General features: G+C 39.9%; 1 protein-coding gene across 4 annotated transcripts in view; it reads left to right on the top strand.

Annotated features, from left to right (window-relative positions):
* Window positions 1–17,492, top strand: part of LOC120555884 (protein unc-13 homolog C) — a 122,324-nt gene extending 104,832 nt beyond the window's left edge. For all 4 annotated transcript variants that reach the window (XM_039795046.1, XM_039795048.1, XM_039795047.1 and 1 more), the window contains 7 exons: window positions 2,085–2,208; window positions 2,734–2,793; window positions 4,819–4,899; window positions 8,944–9,091; window positions 13,094–13,186; window positions 14,681–14,840; window positions 15,805–17,492. In XM_039795046.1, the coding sequence (XP_039650980.1) occupies window positions 2,085–2,208; window positions 2,734–2,793; window positions 4,819–4,899; window positions 8,944–9,091; window positions 13,094–13,186; window positions 14,681–14,840; window positions 15,805–16,090 (952 nt within the window). In that variant the 3' untranslated portion in view covers window positions 16,091–17,492. The remainder of the gene's footprint in view (window positions 1–2,084; window positions 2,209–2,733; window positions 2,794–4,818; window positions 4,900–8,943; window positions 9,092–13,093; window positions 13,187–14,680; window positions 14,841–15,804) is intronic.
* Window positions 17,493–22,682: the final 5,190 nt, after the last annotated feature.

A 22,682-nucleotide genomic window follows, 5' to 3' on the forward strand; every position in this document is an offset into this window, starting at 1 on the left:
ATCTGGTGTGACAGCACCTCCTGAACACATTAATTAGTCAAATTTTGTCTACTGTGGGACTAATAAAGGATTATCTTATTTTAGCAACTGTTAATTTTGGTGTGATGTGGTTGTATCAGAATCTATAAGGTCAGTTTCAGTCCGGTGGGAAGCCATTTGTATTCCCGTCTTGGGCTCGTAAAGGAGTCACTGTCTTCGGCGATTTATTTGACAATGCAGCACTGCGCCAATTTTTAGACATAAAAAGCAACTTTGATCTGCCAGGTACATCATATTTCCTCTATCTTAGGTTGAGATCTGCTATGAAGGCGTAGTAGTGCTTCAAAAAATCTTGCGCATCAACTCGTACACTTCAAGCTGATACATCGGGCATATTGAAACGCTTCAAAATGAAATTAGTCCCAAATCCTATTTGCACTCACTGCCCGGATCAAGCACTTGGCACAACAATGCACATGTTCTGGTAGTGCACCCCTACCCGACGCTTCTGGACAGAAGTATTTTCTATAGTGTCATCACTACTGGATGTTGTCATACAACCTAGTCCCTCCCTCTGCCTTCTTAACGATGATTCACAACCAACGTAGACTACTCCTGGCAGGGCTTACAGCAGCAAAGAAGACCATCTTAAGGCTTTGGTTCCACCCTAATCTACTCTTAACACAATACTGGCTAACTGCCTACCGTTATATTACTTCTCTTGAGTGTACAACTGCATGCCTCAACAAGGCCATGCAGCAACCATCCAGGCATGGTCGCAGATTACACTGTCCATCCAAGACCATCTTGTGAAACAGAAAAATCTGACCTGAACGTAGATTTGTGGGTGTTTATTTTTATTTAATTTTACTTATTTTATACATATATGTTTTTGTGTGTGTTTTTTATTTTTATATACAGTATATATATATTTTTTTTTTTTCTATTATTTTCTGGGTAATGCTTTATACTTAGTAGCTAATTTTGACATTGTAACTGCTATCTTTCATCTACTTCACCATCTTGCTTTTATCTCTCATGAGCTATGTATTCAATGTCGTACTGTAGTTTGTGCTATGCACGTTCAGAGTAAATGTGACTGTAAATGTAACATTTCAATCTTTTCTAATAAAAAATTTTTGATCACAAAAAAAGAATCTATAAGGTCAGGTTAATTAATAAAGACACACATTTCAGCCATCTCTACCCATTCATGTGTATGCCCAGTCTTATTGAAAGTATGGGCCGTGTTGTTGTACATCAAAGGCTAGGCTATCCAACTGGGAAAAGTGGGCAACTTCCCCAGGTTCCCAGGCCACAGGGGGCCCCAAAAGTCTCAGGTTTACTGCATGTCAATTGGCTCTAGTTATTTGATTAATTGCAATGGGTTAGGGACCACAAAAGTACAATATCAACTATGGTGAGTCCTTCCTTACTATCTAATGATGGCCATGTGTCAAAATCTACTTTTAATTGTTTTAGTTGAAGAAGTTGCACAGAGATGGAAGTTGTGTTGTGTCAATAAGGGCCAACAGCACCCAACAGATTTCCATTCATGAGTTTTTCAGTTTGATTTTATTTCTGTTTCTATTTCCAGTTTTAGTTTAAAAAAAATAATAATAATATTCCCATTAAAATGAATACAGCAGTATAATGATTACTACCATTTTATCTTTGTTTTCATCAGAAAAAGAGAACAGCTATATCTCTGAATGTCCATTAATTAATCCTAGGGACTGCATTTACTTCTGTGGCATTCTTGGAAAAACCATAGCGAAGATATGCTTCAGCTGAGCTCTAGGAATCACTCTCAACCATTTGTCAAAGCAACATTGAGGCCAATGGGGTATTAAAGGGAATCCTCTTAATGATATGGAAATACCAAATCCTTCTTCCTGTCTCTGAGACCTTGCTTGTACAATAGGGTGAGATTAAAGCATAAAGCAGCTGCATTTATTCTATGAATCACAGGTGTTTTTCTTTATTTAATTATACAATTCATGAAGGCGTCATCACTTGTTGGAGCTTTCAGCTGTGTTGGCTCAGTTTGAGACGCGTGCTTCGAGTGTTGACCTGACAAATTCCCTTCTTTTGCCACTTTGCAGTTTGATGTTATTTGCCAAGATTTGTGAGAAGACTGTGCTGAAACGAGTCCTCAAAGAGCTATGGAAAATCGTGCTGAACACTATCGAGAGAACAATTGTTCTGCCTCCACTGAGTGACCAGAGTGTAAGTTTGATCAATTATCTGTGTTTTTTCCCCATTTCTGTTATTCTTTTCATCTCTTGGCCTGCCCTCCACCTCCCTCCTCTTCTCCACCTGTCTCTATCTCATTTCCTCCATCTGTTCAGCTCTCTCATACTCCCTCATAACATACAAATTGCTGTACAGAAGATTAAACATGGCATCTCTAAATCTTCACACACGTGGAGTGAATTGTTAATCCTTCTCTTCGAGCCGGGTTGACATTTTTCATCTCAGGAATATCTTATTTATTCCTTTTTGTTATTGCTGTCAATGGAAACATGAAAGTGTAGTTTAATACCATCATGTCAAGCGGTTTTCAAACATTTTCGTCTCTGCCACTCGGAGTTTCCAAAATAACTAGTGCAGCTTTAAAACACAATTACAAGAAAGAGTTCATGTTTAAGTGTTAAATGTTTAAGTTCAACAACATCACATTAAGCTCTTATAATAATTGTTTTGATATTTATGTATTCAGTGTTTCCAACATTATTGTTGTCTGTCCAACAGCAAGGAGCTCAGATGATATTCAATGCTGCCAAGGACTTGGGACAGCTGTCCAAACTGAAGGTAATTTTTGGATGAACCCAAGGCGAGTTTTGCTAAGCTTAGCCGACTCATCTCAGTATTACATGAAATCTCTAATTATGCTGACATTGATCATGTATTATATTGTAAACAGTATATCAGAGCATTATAGATAATACAAATATATACAGCACTACAAGAAACTCACTACAGGGTATGTTTGTAGCTGGCCAGATATGCCACTAAATGTCAACATGAATAACATCATGACAAGCTAACCCAATTATAAAAATAGATGTGTCTCTCATCCACAGTCTATAATTGTTTGGCTGGGAATGTATATTTGTAAAATATCAGCTAGAACCTGCACCTAATTGTTTTTACACTTTTTTTTTTTTTTTTTACAAATGTGGATAGATGGGTTATGTAATTTGGAAGCACATCATGTAAGCTACTGTAGGCATTTGCATTGTACAGTGTAATTTAGTGCAACACTAGCCAGGCTGGTATCTAATTCCTGATGTGACCGGAGGATGTTTAATCCCACGAGCTCTGTGCGGTGAGGCATTGGAACGGATCAGTGGTTACATTGTGGTTTCACTAACAACGGCTGTATGACAGTACCTCAGAGAGGTATATTAGCTCTGAGTCATACAGTACGGGGGATGCGAACTGATTGTGTTATCTGCATTTGTGTGTGTTTGTGTGTGTGTGTGTGTGTGTGTGTGTGTGTGTGTGTGTGTTTACTTGGGATGTTCTTACTGATGTTTGTGTTTTGTGTGGGGCTCTGTTAGATGTCCTTTGTGGGAACTTCTAGGTACAGTACGTCAGTACACAGATGGATGTGTTTCTGTCTTCCTGCCAAACCATTAAAGTGGTTTCCTAGTCATCTTGTTATTTATAATTATGACTGACAATCATGTCCTTCGAGCTTTACAAATCCCATGTTCATTTTTGGGCTGCACTTATCTGCCCAAGGATATATACATAGAAGGATTTTTAGTGTTTAATTGGCTTCCGTTTGGTAGATAACCATTTATTTTAGAGAATATACAATTCTGGACTCATAAGTAATAATATTAGAAATCAAGCGAACAATTCTATTTGCGCAAAAAAAATGATCTCCAAATAAAGGGCCTTATTTCATCAAATAATAATCATGGTGTCCATACATCTGCATCATGGGGTTTTCATTAGAGAGAAGTATGTCTTTCTGCCTGCAGCCTTTAGTTATTTTTGGGCTCTCCATTACTTTGTTTTCACAGGATGGGGATATGATTGGAACTGAGTCAGTACAAATCAAGTGGGCCCAGTGCAATTTTGGCATCGAAAACAGACAACATCTTAGCGCAGATGTCAATTAAAGCATTTTCTGTCTCACACCAGCTCTTTAAAATTGGTTTAAAACTAACTTTTAGTTGACTAAATCTATATCATATTCTGAATACAAAAGACATATATATGTATGTTTCACCTGCAGCCTCAAATTTGAGGGATGGTATGTGCATTTCTACAGTGCTGCACATTGTACCCGCCTCTTCTAGTGTGTTTTTGTTGATAAAATTTTAGCAACTAACACCAAGACTTTTGTAGACACAAGGGGCCAGACGCATGAAACTGTGTAGATTAGGACCAAGGTTTGTAGCAGTGGTTGCATCGGTGATTTAGTTTCTTCAAAGCCCCTTTCATAAAATATTAATGCGTTTGTGTATGCCTTATATGGGACACATCTGGGAAATTAGGCAGTGCCAGAAGTTATTTACTGTAATCAATTTACAAATCAGGAAAAGAAATTGACTCAATTAATCATGAAAAAAAAAACATTTTTCATTATTAAAATAGATTTTTAGAACTTGTGTGAGACAGCAAGACTTTTTTAGACACACTGCAGTTTAAATGACTGCAATTTGTGCTGTTTTGTAAATGCTCAATCTCAAGCACTATGGCTCACCTAAGGTTATTACCACTAAGCTGGAGAAACTTCTTAAAATATAAAGCATTCAAATGCGACTTGTTTTCCGGTTTTGCCAGCTGTAGAGAGTTTGACTTGATCTGATATCCCTCCAGGAGCATGTAACTCGAGAGGAAGCCAGAAGTCTGACTCCACGACAGTGTGCAGCCATGGACCTCGTGCTACCCACCATCAAGGTGAGTTCTGTCGATTGCACTGTTGGCTGTACAGCAAGAGATACCTGGATGGCTAAACTTGACCTTTAGAAAAAAACAGGAGAGGCATATAAGGGAGAGCCATGTAAGGCAGAGCAGAGATACGTATGTAAACAGACTTAAATTAGAATTTTTTAACTCAAAGACACTAAAACGTAGAGGCTGTGGCTCATGTCATGTGCTTGGGACATCAGGGGATACAATGTTATTGACCCCCTTCTTTTATTTTCCTCCATTCCTCCTGTCTAATATACATATATATTAGACAGGAGGAACAGAAAGAAGGTATGACAAGTATACATTCTGGACTGAGAGAGTGGTTATGTCTAGATGCTTGAAAAGGTGCATTAACAGTACAGGTATATGTCAAATGGAGAAAAAAACATACTCTGTATAAATGTGTGTGTGTTTATTTAAATTTTTATAATAATTGATAGCGATATTCTTCGCTGTCGCCTCATAAATTGCAAAAGAGACTTGTAACAGGCTTGCATGAATTATTCGAAATCTCTGCTTTTTGATAGTACTTTTATCTTCCTGATGCTTCTTGTTAAGACACAATGTAGCTGCAAGAAGATGATGCACCCAGATCAAAGTGCTTGCTTGAAAAAAAAAAACACAAAACTAGAGATGCACCGATTATAACTTCCTAGGCCGATTCCGATTTTCTTTGAGCTAGGCCAGCCGATACCGATTTTAGCCGATTCCGATTTAATTTTTTCTGACCACTTTACAGCACACACAAATACTTATTTTCTATCTTTTCTTTGATATAACATTTTGCACAGAACATAGACATTTTTTTTAACAGATAATGGAGCACTATAAAATAGAACTATATAAATTACTCCTGGTGTGGGAAATTCACACACATCTAAAGTGCAAAGTTAGAACCATTTCCTTCTTTTCACATCCAATATCACACTAAAAAAAATGTGATTCTGGTTTTTGGTGTCGTCCCTCCACGCCCTACTGTCTCCTTGCAGATGTTGCATATTGCAAACTTGTTATCTTCTGCACACACGCTGAAGAATTTCCAAACAGCTGACATGTTGCAGGTTAATTCACAAGGTTCTCTACATGTGCGAGAATAGCGCGGACACGCGCTTCACACTGCGTGCGGGTACACGCGACACACGGCGGAAAAGTTGAGAGAAAGGAAAAAGAGACTGTGCTGTCGCGTCCATGTGTGCGTGCGTCCTTGAGAACTGTAACTCGTATAACTTATGTTGTCAGTTAATTGTAGCATTGACCGGCATGAAATCGGCATACGTCAGACTGACCTGTCGGTCGCCGGTCATGGCCGAGCACCTGAAAACCGGCCAATTCCGGTCACCGGCCGGTCTATTGGTGCATCTCTACACAAAACACATAATGCCAGTCTAGACACATCTGAGGAGACATTATTAATATCCAGGAATATGAAAAGAATCCCAAAGTCTCTCAGCAAAAGAAAGTGTGAAATGCAACGCTGTTAATTTACTGCCATACAACTGTAAGGGATATGAAACAACTTAAAGATCATGCCTCAGTTCTACAGGGACAAGAAGAGAGTTATGGTGAGGTGCCATTGGGGGAACAGTGCATCATAAAGTGCAGATAAAACTAATTGATTCTGCTGTCTCCAAGGAAACTACCTGCAGGTTTAGATCAATCCTGTAGCTTGAATTCTGTTCATCATTATTACAATGAGAACAATCAATTAGCACAGATCAGTAATGCCTTAGGAGAGTTGCTATTCAGAGGGTTACTTGCATCATATTTTTCATATTTCAGCTTTAAACCTGTATCTACAAAAGACAAAAATGGGATAGATTCATTTAAAAAGGAGCAAATATACTGTACATATTGACTACTGCAAATATATATTATTATACTAGTAGTATTTCACTATTGAGTGAAAATGTTGCTCCAAGGGTAGCCTATTGTAGTAAGGAGCCAGGGATATATAAATGCAGTGGCTCAGACACAGTATATATACTTGATAGTTTGGCCATGAGTGCAGTTAGTGATTATCCCACTGAAAATATTTTATCCAGACTGAACTTTGAACCTGTGAAAACTAATGGGTAGGATAACGGGTAAATATTCTGGCCCATAGAGGAGTGCATATGTGATGAAACAGATAACATGCATGTGATGAAAGATGGCTGCAGTCCATTTAACTGATCCCCAATAATGCACTATTAATTCCTTAAACTTGATCTGTGAGTGATTGTAGAAGATATGGCAGCTGTTTTATTCTCACCAAATCCAACTTTGTTGTGCTAGATATATGTGTGTGTGTGGATGGGCTACACATCAGTATAGATAGGATGGCAGTTTGACAGGCAATTTTGCCAGAGGCAGGGTGATGTTTTGATTCGATTCTGCCGGGTTGGCTGCACTTTTTGCCAGAGGGAATGCAGCATTGCAGCCTAGCAGTAACACAATGGACCTCTTCCAACATCAAGCTAAATTTTCCTTGACCAATATACTTAAGTGCATCGGTTTTAATGCCATGAGTAGGTGATTAAAATGGTATTTTCTAAATATATGTCTGTATTTAATATATGTCTGTATTTCATATATGGCTGTATAACCACAACATAACAAAACCTTAAAATGCCCCAACAACAAAATTATTTGAATTGAATACACATAAATCATATAATGTTGGTAAATCCTTAATATGGGCAACCTCTACCATTTTAATATATTTGTTTTATAAAGGTTGAACTCTTTTGGGCACTCAGAATGTAGCTTCTGCTAGACCAATGTTCAATTGCATCCTTAATCATCAATACAATTTCTAAAAAAGTACAGGTGCAACATTAATTACAGTAAGCTTAGCCTTGGTTTCAATGTTTCTTTGTAACAAAAAGCAGACACTTTTTTATAAAATAAATGTATTTGCTGTAGGCTACCTTTAGATAATTCACATGCAGTTTCCTATTTAGTTAATTTTTTTCCTCTGGATAAACTCCGCCCCTGCATGCCAGATTATGCATAGTTCAGAAGAGACGCGTCAGTCAAATTTTGTGATTCATGAGTCGTTAGTGAGACAGAAAACAGGCTCTCCTAATGTGCTGAGTCAATCTCCAAGTATAGACCTGACACCAGGCAAAACATTTTTACCAACCAGCCCCCATTGGGAGCGTCATTCTATGTGTGATGAAGATTTAGTTTTCTTATTATACAGTTTTAATTATTTTTGTCCAGTGCCTCTAAGTGTAATAGATAATTGTGTGTCAACTCTTTTATTTTGAATTTTTTGGGGGGCATTTTAGGCCTTTAATTGACAGGACAGCTGAAGAAGTGAAAGGGGAGAGAGAGGGGGGAATGACATGCAGCAAAGGGCCGCAGGTCGGAGTCGAACCCGGGTCCGCTGCGTCGAGGAGTAATCCTCTATACATGGGCGCCCGCTCTACCAACTGAGCGATCTGGGCGCCCGTGTCAACTCTTTAACTTTGATCAAGACAACAGACCCTGCACTAACTCTGCAAACACCCCAACAAATTCTCATTCTTTCCTATAATGGTCATGTGTTACAGAGGAGAGCTAGTTAAACACATAACAAGCACAAAATAATAAAGGCTAGGGGTTTAGGAATGTGTCTCCAAGTGCTTCATCTTCACTTCTTTTTAGCAGCACCTTCTTTCTTAATAAGATCTGGCCGTGGCCACCCTCCCACCTTCCACATGTGGGAGAGGTGACAGCATTTGAAAAGAAAGCAAAGCCTTGTCTGTCCTCAGCTTTCAGGCTTATCTGCACAAATGTGCATTAACCATCCAAGCATGGGTTTCAGATTTAAATGTATGGTAATTAGCTACACAAGTGGCTATTACTGCTGTCTCTTGTCTGGTCTCTTTATGTGTTTGCGCCACCTATTTAAATGCATACTGTCCACATAATCCTAGGCTATTCTCTTAGCCAAGTGTAACTTTCCGTTGTGTTTGAACTCAATGGAGGTTGCCATCATCGAACTTTCTGTTCACCTTGGAAAATTGTAAATCTTTATTGTTTTTTTGTTTGTTTGTTTTTCAGCAATACTTCCATGCTGGAGGAAATGGGCTGAAGAAAACCTTCCTCGAAAAGAGCCCCGATATGAAGTCCCTCAAATATGCTCTCAGCCTTTACACTCAACCTACAGATGCCTTGATCAAGAAATATATATGCACCCAAACCTCTCAAGGTAATGATCTAGCCAAGGTCAGCCTCAATTATGTTTCAGTTCAGGGAATGGATGGAATTACCTCAGCATTCAAATGATGACAGCTTTAAGGTGAAGAGCTGTGTCCTGTGACCATAGAAAGTGTCCACCGGGGTAGATTCAGACTAACAGAAAACTGCTATAAAGGTAAGAAATGTAAGCAAGACCAAGTGATGCTAATAGCCGGGACACACTTAGCCGATTATCGGCCGTTAGACAGTCTGGCGAGGTCAGTGACGCGAATCTGTTCAGTATGTCCCGTGCCGTTGTCAGTCTGGGGGGCTGTCGGCGTTCATTTTGGCCGACCTGACGTGTTCAGTCGCCGGCAGGGCAGTCGGGACTCACCCGGAAATGGCGAGCGGAATGAGGTGACTAGAGTCTCTCAAAATCTGACGAAAATCTCTTTGTTGAGCTGAAATGAAGACAGATTCAGCAACTGCACGGCCTATTTCTCGCTTAAAATGTTTTCAGAAACATGTTTCAGTGAGATATTTTAGTACAATATGAGATCGTATTCTGAACGGCCGCCATGACAGTCTGGCTTTGAATTTCCGGAGAAAACAAACCCGTGTGACGCGTTCGTCCAATCATTTCATTTCTTGGACAACAATACAGATTAGCGGCGCATGCTGTTATAGAGATGTATTACGTCTCGTCTCCTCTCGTCTTTTTGGTGTGTTCTGTGGCAGTTTTTTGACCAACACGGGGAGACTGATCATCTCGACTGGCTTTTCTGCTGAGGGTCGGCCATCTGGTTGGTGTGTAGACCCCTTTAAAGATGCTTAGATAGTGAAAGTGGCACATTGTGGGTATTATACCACAGTACTTTAGCACGTTCTTCAGACACCGCTGTAGTTAGTAAAAATTATTTAATTAAACTTGATAAAGTCTGATAGCGAAATTCACAACGTATTTCGTTGCTGCTGCTGTTGCCGCCTTTCACTTCTATAACAACTCGTTAAGTGATGAATAAGAAGGAAAGCCTTATTACCACCAAATCACTAGCTGTTTCTGTTGGTATTTAGAATCGATTGAAAATAATGTGACTCCAGACCGGGCTCATTTTAACCTCCACATAGTTCTGTTTTCCCATCAGTCTTAGATTCCTTTACATAACAGTATGTGTGTTCTGAAGATCTCTCTGTGTCATTTTATTTTCTTTAGGCTTATATGTGCAGTGGACATTGCAGTGATTGCATTTCCCCTTCGCTGTTTAAGTCCTTTATCTCTTTCACTGTAAATGAATAACTGAAAAAAAGAAAAGTTTTCAGCGGCCACTTCACCCCATGCCCTGAGGGGTTTGAATGCTCCCATTTCTCTCTCTCTCTCTTTCTCGCTCTCTCTCGCTCTCGCTCTCTCTCTCTCATTAGAAACACATAAAATCATTGTCATGACAGACACATGTGTAGTGTACAGTAAATGTATACATTCTGCTCTTTCCCTCCATCATGACCGACCCACTTTTATTTGTTCTTGTCACATCCATCTGTCTCTATATGGAACCTTTTTTTTTCTCTTTTTGTAACAAATACATTCAGGTGTTCGGAGAGATTTGAGAGGGAATTTCATCCCGGTGGGGCGTTGAAGCTTTAAGCTCCTGGTTGCCTCTTTGTGTTCATTCTTGCAGAACACTGCATAGGCAGGCAGCAGGAAACCGAATGGCAATGGGAGCAAGCTAGTCAGCCAGACAGCCAGCAGGCCCAACTAGCGTTCTCACTCTCACTGACTGGCAGATGGGCATAGACGCACAGTGTTTCACTGTGTGCTATTTTGAGATTGCTCAATGTGTTTCTCCTATTCCTCCCTCTGAGTTGACACAATGTTGTCGCTCTTTATCTGAGGTAGTCCAATGTGATGCCTGTAAGTGGAGTTACTGAGGTGGCAGATGTGCATTAGGTCAGTAAACAGTGTGGGGATGTGCTGATGCTTGATGAAGCACCGTGGACACTTTGATCATTCACCACTCCCTGTGCTCTGACACATTTAGACCGTGCCATGCACTAGTCCGTTCTTGCAGGAGACTTTTGTCTTTCTTAGGGAGCGACAGGAGTTGTATAGCTGCTTTAAAGGAATACGCCACCGTTTGTTGAAATAGTGCTTATCACGGTCTACCCTGGCTGTAGATAGGTGGGCAAACGCATTTTTTGTCTCAGTGCAAGTAATTAGGTTGTTTTTTTGTCTTTTGTTGGCTCACTTTTACTCGCGGCGGCGGCGCTGCCGGTGTTGCACCGGACAAAAACAATGCATGCACAAAAAATGCGTTGGCCCACCTATCTACAGCTAGGGGAGACCGCGATAAGCCCTATTTCAACAAACGGTGGCGTATCCCTTTAAGCTACAATGCACGACAGTACTGGCAAAAATAAGCACATCTTTCTTCATTTAGTAATTTAATATGAATATTCCAGAGCTTTCTACTTATAAAGGAATCTTGTGTTGATGTGTCACGTTGTGTGGGTTAAGAGTAAAGTGTTGGTATTGCAACCATGAATGCCTACAACTCACCTCTCTTTTCTGTTACCCCCTTTTGTTAGCATTTTCCCCGATCTGCTGACCCTCCTCGCTACCACCTTTGTTTGATCTTCTTTTGCTTTCCTTATGTGCCATTCATCTTATTCACACTTTACCCTCCCATGTCCCTCAAACTGCCCATTCCAGTGTCAGCTGTGTACATGCCTGTTTATTATTTCATAAAGGCATTTACTGGCAATGTCTTGTCTCTGACTCCAGTCAGAACACATACAGAATATATTTATTTATAACATTATTTTAGCCCATAGCTAAAGTGTGTGATGCCATTGCTCAGTTAAATTTACCGTAAGTCCAGGGCTTAAGTGTGGACCTGTCGCCCCACACACACACACACAACCTCTCAGGGCACCATTACAATAAATCAGGAGGCTTGTTTCTTTATTACCAGCTATAATGTTTGGAACGTATTGATTAGCTATTGGATCAACATGCCCTTTCAGCAACCACAACAGCACTTGCCTTGCAGTGTTCGACATCTGTTTGTCCGTTATCTGGGCTGGATCAAACACAAGGCAGGAGCACTTCCTGCATCAGGCAAAGTGAGACACATGATCAGCAATCAGTTATACTTGTCACATTCACACAGTTACACATTCATACCCGGAAGCTGCCCAGTACAAGCACTGATCTGCTGAGCAGCTCCACTGGAGCAGTTGGGGTTAAGGGCCTTGCTCAAGGGCACCTCAGTGGTGGTAATGAGGGAGGTACAAGCACTGCTCTTTCACTTTCCCCACCCAGATTTTATGTCTGTCTGGGGATTGAACCGGCGACCTCCCGGTCACAAGCTCGCTTCTTTAACCATTAGGGCCACCACTGCCCCCAGGGTGAACACTCTGTTTTTGTTCGCCCCCTCTTTAGCTTTTTTCTCATACGATGTTTTACTTTCACTTCCACTTGAGTTGTCTGCATGTAGTCAACTCCAATGTTTTGTTTGTATTTCTATTGAACCGTTGTGATTTCATTGTGCAAAACATTATTTATTTAGTGCATCCCTTCACACCATCTGCCTCCTGCATGGCCGTCAAACCAGGCAGATTATTTCATGTTTTGTTTTTTTTTTCTCTTGTTGTTCTTGTTCAGCCTCAAGCTAAAGGAAAAACCCCTGGCTTTGTTTCCTACTGGGCTGCATAGGGGTGGAATCAAGTCGATACCCCTACTGCTTTTCTTGGGTTTAGAATTTTAGCTTTGACACACAGAAAGGTGTTTATACACCACATTGTGGATCAATTTATAGATACCTCATGCACAAAATGCTGCACCCACAGTTTGGGATCCTGTTCTTTCATCCTCTCTCTCTCTCTCTCTCTCTCTCTCTCTCTCTCTCTCTCTCTCTCTCTTATTTCTGTTTCTCGATCTCTCTATGTCTCTCTCTGGCTCCATCTCTGTCACTCCTCCATTCTCTCTGATTTTCATTATGCTAATTCTCTTGTTGTTGTTTTGGTGTGTGTCCAGGTCAGTCATCCAACGGATCCGTGGGGGAGGTGTCGATGCAGGTGAATCTCATCTCTCACCCTGGCACTGGAGAGCACAAAGTCAGCGTGAAGGGTGAGCTTTTTGTGTGTGTGTGTGTGTGTGTGTGTGTGTGTGTGTGTGTCTCTCTCTCTCTGCCCGTCTGTCGGTCTCTCTCTCCGTGTGCCTGATTGTGTGTCTCGCTGTGAGTCAAGACAGCTAAAATCACCATAAACCTGGCTGTTTTATTTTGAAAGTGTTTATTTTGGTAAAATATCCGGCTGCACTGTGGTCTTCCTGTATGTGATCACCTGCCTGGCTTGACACATACGCTTACGTATCGCACAATAAATAGAGTTAAAGCCAAAACTATTGCTGCAATGCACAGGTCTATGCAGACACTACGCGCCTGCCTGTGGCCGGACAGACTGGATAACATGGGTGCCGAAATAAAAATAGCTGCGCTACGCTGCTATACGCGAGACGCTTACCCGTGCAGTGTGTTCCAGCTGTTAGATACTGTTCAGTAGTTCCACCTCGTCTTTGGTCCAAGCAAATAAATCCCTGGTCTTACTTTTAGTCATTGTCAGACAATCTGCTTCTTGTTTACACAGACACGCGCATGCCCACTTCACATATGAATGGTCATGTGATATGCTTTGTCGGAGCATAAACGCAATGTTGTGTGGACGCTGATCATTTTTGTTTCAAAATGTCTTTTAAAAATGAAAACGTAGTAGTATGGATGTAGCCTAACACCGGGAACACACTGCCGGGCGAAGCGCTGGGAAGCATAGATTCGTGTCCGATTGCATGCCTGGCTTTTTATATCAGCCGCGCATTTCTCAGCACAGAGCAATCCTTCTCCTCTCCACTCTACAGAACGTCTCTCTCTCTCTCTCTCTCTCTCTCTCTAAACCTGGGTGTTTTATTTTGAAATTCCTTTTATTTTGTAAAGTATCTGGCTGCACTGTGGCCTTCCTGTATGTGATTACCTGCCTGGCTTGTCACATTGGCTCAACGCCTAAACAAGTGCCTTTACTTTTTTTTAAAGTTGGAAAAAAAACAGATTTTGTATTTGCCTTGTTTAAAAGGAACTACTGTTTTTGAAGTCCACTGCTATAATAACATACTTGTTGATATTTGGTTCCTAAATGTCAGCAACAAAAATCGGACTCATCATCCCCACAGCTGCAGTAATTTTTGTTCCACCTCCTGAAGTAGCACCATATGCACTACAGCTGGCAATTAGCTATAATCAGCCGACAGCAGTACCATGACGACATGATTGCCAGTTAGGTTACTATGGCAATCATATATGGATGTTTCTATTATTACAGGAGGAAGAGATGCAGTTTAGCGTTTTTGTATTCATTTTCTACATTTCCCAGAATTACCTCTGGCAACCACCACAGAACAAAATGCGAAAGAAATATAAATAGACAGTATCTCAGCAGCATTTTCTGCATTGAGCCAGTTCTCTGTGGGAAAATAATAAAAACACTTATAGAGATAATATGGATTTTTCTTTACTTTCTTTTGAACTATATCCACGCTGTCGCTAATTATTATTTTCTCTGTATTTCTCAGTGGTTGCAGTGAACAACCTCACCTGGCAAACCAACGCCATGTTCCGGCCGTTTGTTGAGGTCAACGCCGTAGGACCACATCTGGCTGACAAGAAGCGCAAATTCAGCACCAAGACCAAGAATAACAATTGGTCACCAAAGTACAATGAAACATTCCAATAGTGAGTAATCGTGCTTCCTTAGTGTTAGTCACAGAGGTGGAGAGAAGGGGGAGCAAGCGGAAGATGTTTTTACCTAGTAAGCACATTGTAAGCATTTTGCCTGCCTACATACAACCTAAAATAGTCAGTAGCTGCTGCATTCTGTACCTTAACATGCTGCAGTATCTTCAAACACTAGTATTCAGTCCAGTATGCTATCTGCACAAAATACCTGTAAAACCTTACTGCTATTCCTCCCAGTTGTTCTAAGCAGGGAATAGAATGCAATTGCTTTACCAGCACTTCTGCTCATTGCATTCAAACTGTTGAAGGAAGCCAAGTGACTGCTTTAGCAATCTACAGACTTGTCTTCTCTTTGACACTGTCATTCTGAGCTGCGCCAACTAAAGTCACAGAGCTAAAGTGATCTTAGACTGAGTTGTAGCAACACCAGTGTGATCAGTGCAGGCTCAGTGTTGTCTGCATATAGATTCACTCCTGCCATTGTCATTTGAATTTTAAGAAGCCGTTAAAGTCGCTGGGGATAATTAGAAAATAACCTAAAACAAAAAGCTGGCTCCGAATAATGGCTCATTTGAATATAAACATTAATTTCACTTTCAAAGTATGACTGAATTGTCTCATCACATTCACACATACTGTATAATAAGGCGGCTTTCCGCTGGGGAATTGTCACCAAGCCAGAGTCTCTTGCTGACACGCTATATTCACTGCGAACAAAGCTGAATGTCAGTGTCCAAAAAGCAATTGGTGTGCACTTATGTACAATTCATCAGAATGACACTGGGCTTTTCATTAAGTTCAAACAATAACCAAAAACTACATCAGTATCTGAACATGTCATTATGTGGTAAACCCTACATTTCTATTAACCATGCGGGTTAAATCATTTCCTTTTTGCAGTATAGTAAAACAGTGCTGATTTTGCTTCATGTGAACATTCATCTCTCCCTTTTTCTCCCAGTGTTCTAAGTAACGAACATGGTCCGGAGGCTTACGAGCTGCACGTCTCAGTAAAGGACTACTGCTTTGCCCGCGAGGACCGCATCATCGGCATGACGGTGATCCAGCTCAGAGAGCTGGCAGACAAGGGCAGCTGCTCCGCCTGCTACCCCCTGATGAAGAGCATCTCCATGGACGAAACTGGCCTCACCATCATGAGGATACTCTCTCAAAGGACCAACGATGAGGTGGCCAAAGAGTTTGTGCGTCTCAAGACAGACACACGCTCGGCGGAGGAAGTGTCATAATGTGCAGCAAAATGGCCGTTGTGTTGAGTTGTGTTGTCTTAAATGAGAGATAAAGAGGAAAGGGAGAAGGAGCAGTAGCAACAGATGTTCTCTCTGGATGAAAGCTGGAGAATGTGATTGTCCAAAGAGAAGCGCAGGAGGCCCAAATGTGGCGAGGCAACAAGACAGTCAGAGGGAGAGAGAGAGAGAGAGAGAGAGAGAGAGAGAGAGAAAGAGAGAAGGTTGTGTTTGTTTGTTTTTGTGCATGTGCGTAAAACATCTGTTGGAATGTTCATTTTAAAACTACAGTATTAGTGTTTACTTACCGTATGCTTACTATTAAGTACTATATTCTACGAGTTATGTTAACGAGACATGAAATACCTTTTTTACAACATTTAGTCTTTTTGAACAGAGATTTGTTCCAATAAAGTGCCAAACCAGTGTAAAAAAGAACAAAACCAACGTATATGAATTATGGTGAACTTAGTATGTTTGAAATTTGCTCGATTATTTTGTCCGGTGTAAGTCATTTTCTGACCGTGTGGCGTTTTGATTGTTGCAAAGTCTTTCATTTTGCACCCTCGTTTTTTGGCTTCACGTTCTTCCACACAGCACTGTTGTGCATGTCCTCTTCTCGGTCATGTCTCTCCCATGATTCCACAGTGACCACCGAGCAGGGTCCTGTCCCCTTGCCTTCAAACTGTTTGTATTTTAAGTCAACCTGAAAAAAGACCGTGTTTTTTTAAATGGCGATGACTGCTATGTAAACCTTCATAGGTGTTTGTAATTTTATAACCATGACAACAATGATGACAGCCTCCAGTGCTAACAGTCTTAGCAGAAAGGATGGAAATGTTTTCTTTTTCTTTGGCTTTTTGTTTGTTGTTTTGAGCCATCAGCTTCCAGCCTTTCTGAATGACCACTGTGAACATGAGCTTTGGAAGGCAAGCTTACATGACATTGCTGACAGTTTGATATTATTGTTTCATATTTTTCCGATAACTTTGTTCCTGAAAAACTGCCAAAGTTATATAAAATATTTGTACAAAAGCAATCCATTACATGTATGAAGATAAATATGTACATGTGATCTATTACTTTTTCAATGCTTTATATTTGATTATTGATAGGGTGGTACTAAGATATTTTTTTTGTTATTTCCTGTGAAGCTGTTAACCAATATGAAAGTTGCACATGTTACTTTACACATTAGTTATATCAGCTTCTGTCATTAGAGTTATTTTTCTTCATGAAGGAAAGAGTCTAACATTTGGTAAATATGCAACATTCCTATGTATTGCACTGATGGCGAATTGTATGTCATGTAAATATATTTAGTGAGATATTGTATAAAAGTCTACTTTTCTTCAATGTGCATAAAGTATGTGCAAATGTGTTTAAACATCTGGGTCATTTTGAACAGTTGTCCAGTAAGCATCCCTTTTACACATAGCACAATCATCATTCAGAATCAGGTGACTGGTAATTAGAACAACTACTATTCATACAAAGTCATTGCACCTGATGCACCTTGCATTTTGTGTTGAGAATTACAAAATCAAAAACTTACAGATATAATATACTCGTGAAGAACAGTTTGACAAAGTTTGCATGCAAGTTTGTCATGTTTAATCTGAAATTGCCTCAGTATACATAAAGGGGCTTTCACACCGCCATACAGTAACTCGCCGCCTCTAGTCATTTCAGTGAAGGCAAGTGGTTTTGATCACAGAGGTAGGGGTATGAAGCAGTTGCCACCGCTTTTAAAATCACTTTGCTTTTTTGGGAAACTCTCCTGCAGGTAGGCGGTTGTCATGGCACTTGCCGCACGGCGGTGTGAAACCCGCTTAATGGAAAATGTGGTCAGTGGCATTCAAATCGGATGTTTTAGAGCAAATCAAATCAATCGATGCCAGTAGTGGGGCGCCTGGGTAGCTAACGTGGTAGAGTGTGCACCCCATGTACAGAGGCTCAGTCCTCGCCACAGCGGCCGCGGGTTCGATTCTGACCTTAGTCCCATTGCTGCCCTCTCTCTCTCTCCCCTTTAAGCTGTCCTCTTAAATAAAGGCCTAAAATTCCAAAAAATTATCTTTAACAAAAAAATCAATGCCAATATATAAGAAAAAAAGGCTGCATTCAATGTGAAAATTATTTCACATTGCATTGCACTGGTTTGCAGATGTGTTTCCAGATCTGTTTGCTCCCATGGTTGGTATTTTAGGGTTATAGCCAGTACAACCACTGTAAGATGATATAAGTTCTGAAATGAGTACTCCACTGATTTAGCATGGAACAGCTGTAACATTGTTAGAGTCACAATGGACAGAAATGAAAAGTGAAAAAGAAAAAAAAGTGATGCATCAGAACCAGAGATATCTTTTTTTATTCCACACATTCTTCTTCCTTGTCAAAACCTTGCATGTTTATCACCCCCAATGCAACTTGACCACTGACAGTTTGGTCAGAGCTTCGAATGTGTTATATTTCTAACAACGCAAACTGTGATTTTCATTTTTCATTTTCAGTCTTCAACTTCAACCAATGCTGCCTCATATGACATCACTTGAGGCAATATATCACACTTTGCACAGCTCCCACTGGAACCACAAGTAAAATATCCAGTAGTACGCTACAACTCCCCACAGCTTAATAGATTTTGATGTGTATATTTGCTGAAGTGTTACAAACATCCGGCAATACAACGCACATTTTGCGAAATTAGACAAATGTACTTTATCCTTCAATGCTGTGTTGCAATATAAAATGGCTAATTGTACACACTCAACCCCAGAGATACCAAACTCACACTAAAGATCCTTATTGCCATTTTAAAACATAAACAAATATATCCCTAAAATGAAAGAATCACAACAGATGCTTTAACTACGGGATTGTCTGAAAAAGTTAATGTTTTTTTATGGTTTTAAATTCCAGGGTGAGAGACACTGCTGAACGATTTCCTCCCCAGTTACTGCATAGCATCTTCCTAGTGGTGTGTGCACATTGCATCTGAGACTTTTTTGCCTTTTGATGTTCACTCTACGCTACAGATACTATCACAAGATACTGTAATCCTTTGCACTGAACATGAAGACTTTGCTTTGTTAAAGTTGCTCTGTTTTTGTGATTTCATGGTGCTTAAGATGAGATGTTTTGAGATCAGTTATTCTCTACTTTCTGTCAGTCTTTCAACACCCACAAGAAGAAATGCACGTCTGTGGCAGGAAATAATCCCTCAAAAACTTGTCACCTGCCAAAACATTAATTCTGCATTCATGTCTTTTTATTTGGGTCATCTGTGTTACTTCAGAGAGCAGTTAATGTCTGATATTATAATATAAATATTATTTTAAAGCACCGCTACTAAAACCACATTAGAAAAGACGTTGTTGTAAGCTGATTATTCTAGGCCCCACCGGCACCTTGGTCAAAAGCCCACACAGTAAATCTAATCACCTGGAACCAGCACATGAGTAAGCCTGACAAAGTAAGTCCATTTGTCAGTGTCATCCTTTTGTCTTTTCTTTACAGCTTTACAACAGAGATGGGGAAAGAAAGAAAATGAGAGGTTCCACGTAACACAGGTGTGTGAGAGCCCAGTGATGATATGGAGAAACTATAGAAAAGAGATACAGACAGTAAAGAACGTCAGAGAAATGGTTGGGGTATGTGTGAGATATTTTTAGTCCAGAGTTATAATGCACAGGGAGACCAATGGAATTCCTTCAAACAGACATGATGGCACTGCTCATCTTTCTCCACAGGAATTGCATTACTGATTAATAAAGACACATTTGTGGTGTGTATTTGTAGGTTTTTTAGCGTACTCTATGATTTGATGTATGAACATCTATACGGAATAATTTTAACCAAGTTGTTCTGCACTGTAAACTCTATTTTTAAAGCTATAGTGCAGGGGTCACCAACCTTTTTGAAACTGAGAGCTACTTTATGAGTATTGAGTCATACAAAGGGCTAATAATTTGATACACTCTTCTGAAATAACACATTTGCTCAGTTTGCCTTTAGTTATATATGATTATTAATGATTAATGATACTCATCTATGTGAAGACACTGGTCATGTTAATGATTTCTCTCAATAATTATCAACAATGACTTAACAAGGTGGGAAACAGATAATATCAATATTCAATTTTCATTTTTAGAACAGGCCTGAGGGCTACTCATGTGGTCCTTGGGGGCTACCTGGTGTGCGCGGGCACCGTGTTGGTGACCCCTGCTATAGTGCATAGTTTCTGTCACCCCCATGAGGAATTGTAAGTAATGACAACAACACTGTCGGCGCAGTTGCTAGTAACCAAGGAGGACAGGAGGATTAAAAAAACATGATGGAATCTTCAGAAGAGGTAATTATCTTCACTTGAGTTTCTGCGCGGGAAAGTCACCGGATGACACAATCTGCTGAACATAGCCATACTGAGAAATACAGAGAGAGTTGTGTGGAGCTGATTAAAGTCTTAATTAACTTTGTAGCAACTCATTTGGCAATGGTTTCAATGTAACGGACATTTATTAATATCAAAAAGTTACGCACTAAAGCTTTAACATCCTTTAATTCACAATGTAATTGAAGTGTGCAGATAAGTCACTGTATGTCCAATATACCATTTTCACAGCAGATGTTTTGGCATGTAGGACTTCCACCAACAACCACAACGCCACACTCTCCTATCTTTTTAGTTTATAAACTGACATGTTGACATATTGCCCATTCAGGATTAAAACACACACTTCATCTGAATGACAGATATAGTTTATAGGACAGATGATTCAAATCAATGGCATTTCATGGCAATCAACATGAATATAGATACAGATTGTATAGGTCATAAATATTAGAATAGCCAATACAACAGTTACAATATATATATATATATATATATATATATATATATGGATATTAGATGCCTGTAAATAATACACTATGGCTACAGTAATAGTGGGACATTACTGATTTACAGCATTATGTGGAATGTGTCTGAATTCAGATTGAATACATGACAGGAAATGACAGGTATGACAATACATTACAGGAAATTGCATCAGTTTTTTTTTTTTTTTTAAACCCCCAAATGCTCCAATCCCCCACCTGAAATTGTGTGTGCAATCTTTTCTTTTCTTTCCTGTTCTTTTCTTTTCCTGAGCCAAGTATGCCAGCCACACCAGCGTGTTTCCTCACCATGTATAATCAGAGATTGTTAAAGAAGGACAAGAGGAAAACATGCAGACAAGAGCAAACTGAAGCAGTGGGAAGGGAAACACTGTCACTCATATACTCCCAGAAGGGAGGGAAAATAGAAAAAAAAACATTAACCTGACTCATCCTACCGTAGAGCTGCCAAGATGCAAAATTACATCAACTTTGACTTCCAAAACCTTGACCTCTCATTTGCATATTGTCAACTCCTGCAGGAATTTGTAGTCATCCTCTGCATCACATTTCAAAGGACAAACTGATGGTAGGCAAATTATGATGTCTGAGGATGAGCTGTTTGATATCATTTATGGTAAGATGGCGGCCATGTTGTTAACCTCACAGTCCGATCTGCGCGTGTGTATGCGTGTGCACAAGCAGCTGGCAAGCAGCCAACCTAGGCAGCTGATTTCTCTTACTGATATACTTTAAATTAGATTAATAAATACATGAATTCCTGGGGCAACTAATTGAGCATATGACAGGATGATAAAACAGCAGTGAAGCTCAACAAGAGGAGGATACATTATCCAGAAGTTATGGGCCAAAGAAACATGTCCATCTGTGTGATAATGGAATGCAGCCAGCTGTTATGTATGAGTAACAGCCCGACAGACATGAAGCATCCAACCTGGACTTTTCTGTGTCCTTCAAAGCAGAGGGCTGTTTATTCTTTAGGGGATGATTGATGAAGCTCACCTCTAGGGAGGGATAAGTCATTCACAGCTGGATGTTTTTCAAGTCAGGCCAAAGATCCAAAATGGTGGATTTCTAGAAATATGATGCAAGGTATATATAAACTTATATCTTATATCTTCTATTACTTTATATCGGCACTTCATATAATATGATACCACATGAAGCAAGATAATTCAAGTATGAAAATATGTATGAAATAGGCTAGTTTCACCAATGCAATTAGACTAATAGAAACACAATGCAATACTATATTCAAACACAAAATATGGAGCAAAATGATACAATATGTCATAGTTACTTAATGTATATTACCTATTCTACTGCATTTTATTCCTTCAGGCATTAGAATAAAATATAGGAAGCATGTTTCTAAAGGGAAAACATGGAACAGTTTTCAACAGGAAACACTTATTTAAAGCGCCCATATTATGCTCATTTTCAGGTTCATAACTGTATTTTAAGGTTGTACCAGAATAGGTTTACATGGTTTAATTTTCAAAAAACACCATATTTTTGTTGTACTGCACAGCTCTCTCTCACTGCTGCAGATCCTCTTTTCACCTGGTTTATGTTTTAGCTACAGAGTGAGACCTCTTTTCATCTTCTTCTTCTGTACTATCTTTGATTGCACTCGCACATGCTCAGTAGCTCAGATGTAGATCATGTCAGCTAGCTAACTCTAGAGACAGTAAAA

The sequence above is a fragment of the Perca fluviatilis genome, chromosome 3 (genome assembly GCF_010015445.1).
Source record: "Perca fluviatilis chromosome 3, GENO_Pfluv_1.0, whole genome shotgun sequence".
NCBI classification, from domain to species: domain Eukaryota; kingdom Metazoa; phylum Chordata; class Actinopteri; order Perciformes; family Percidae; genus Perca; species Perca fluviatilis.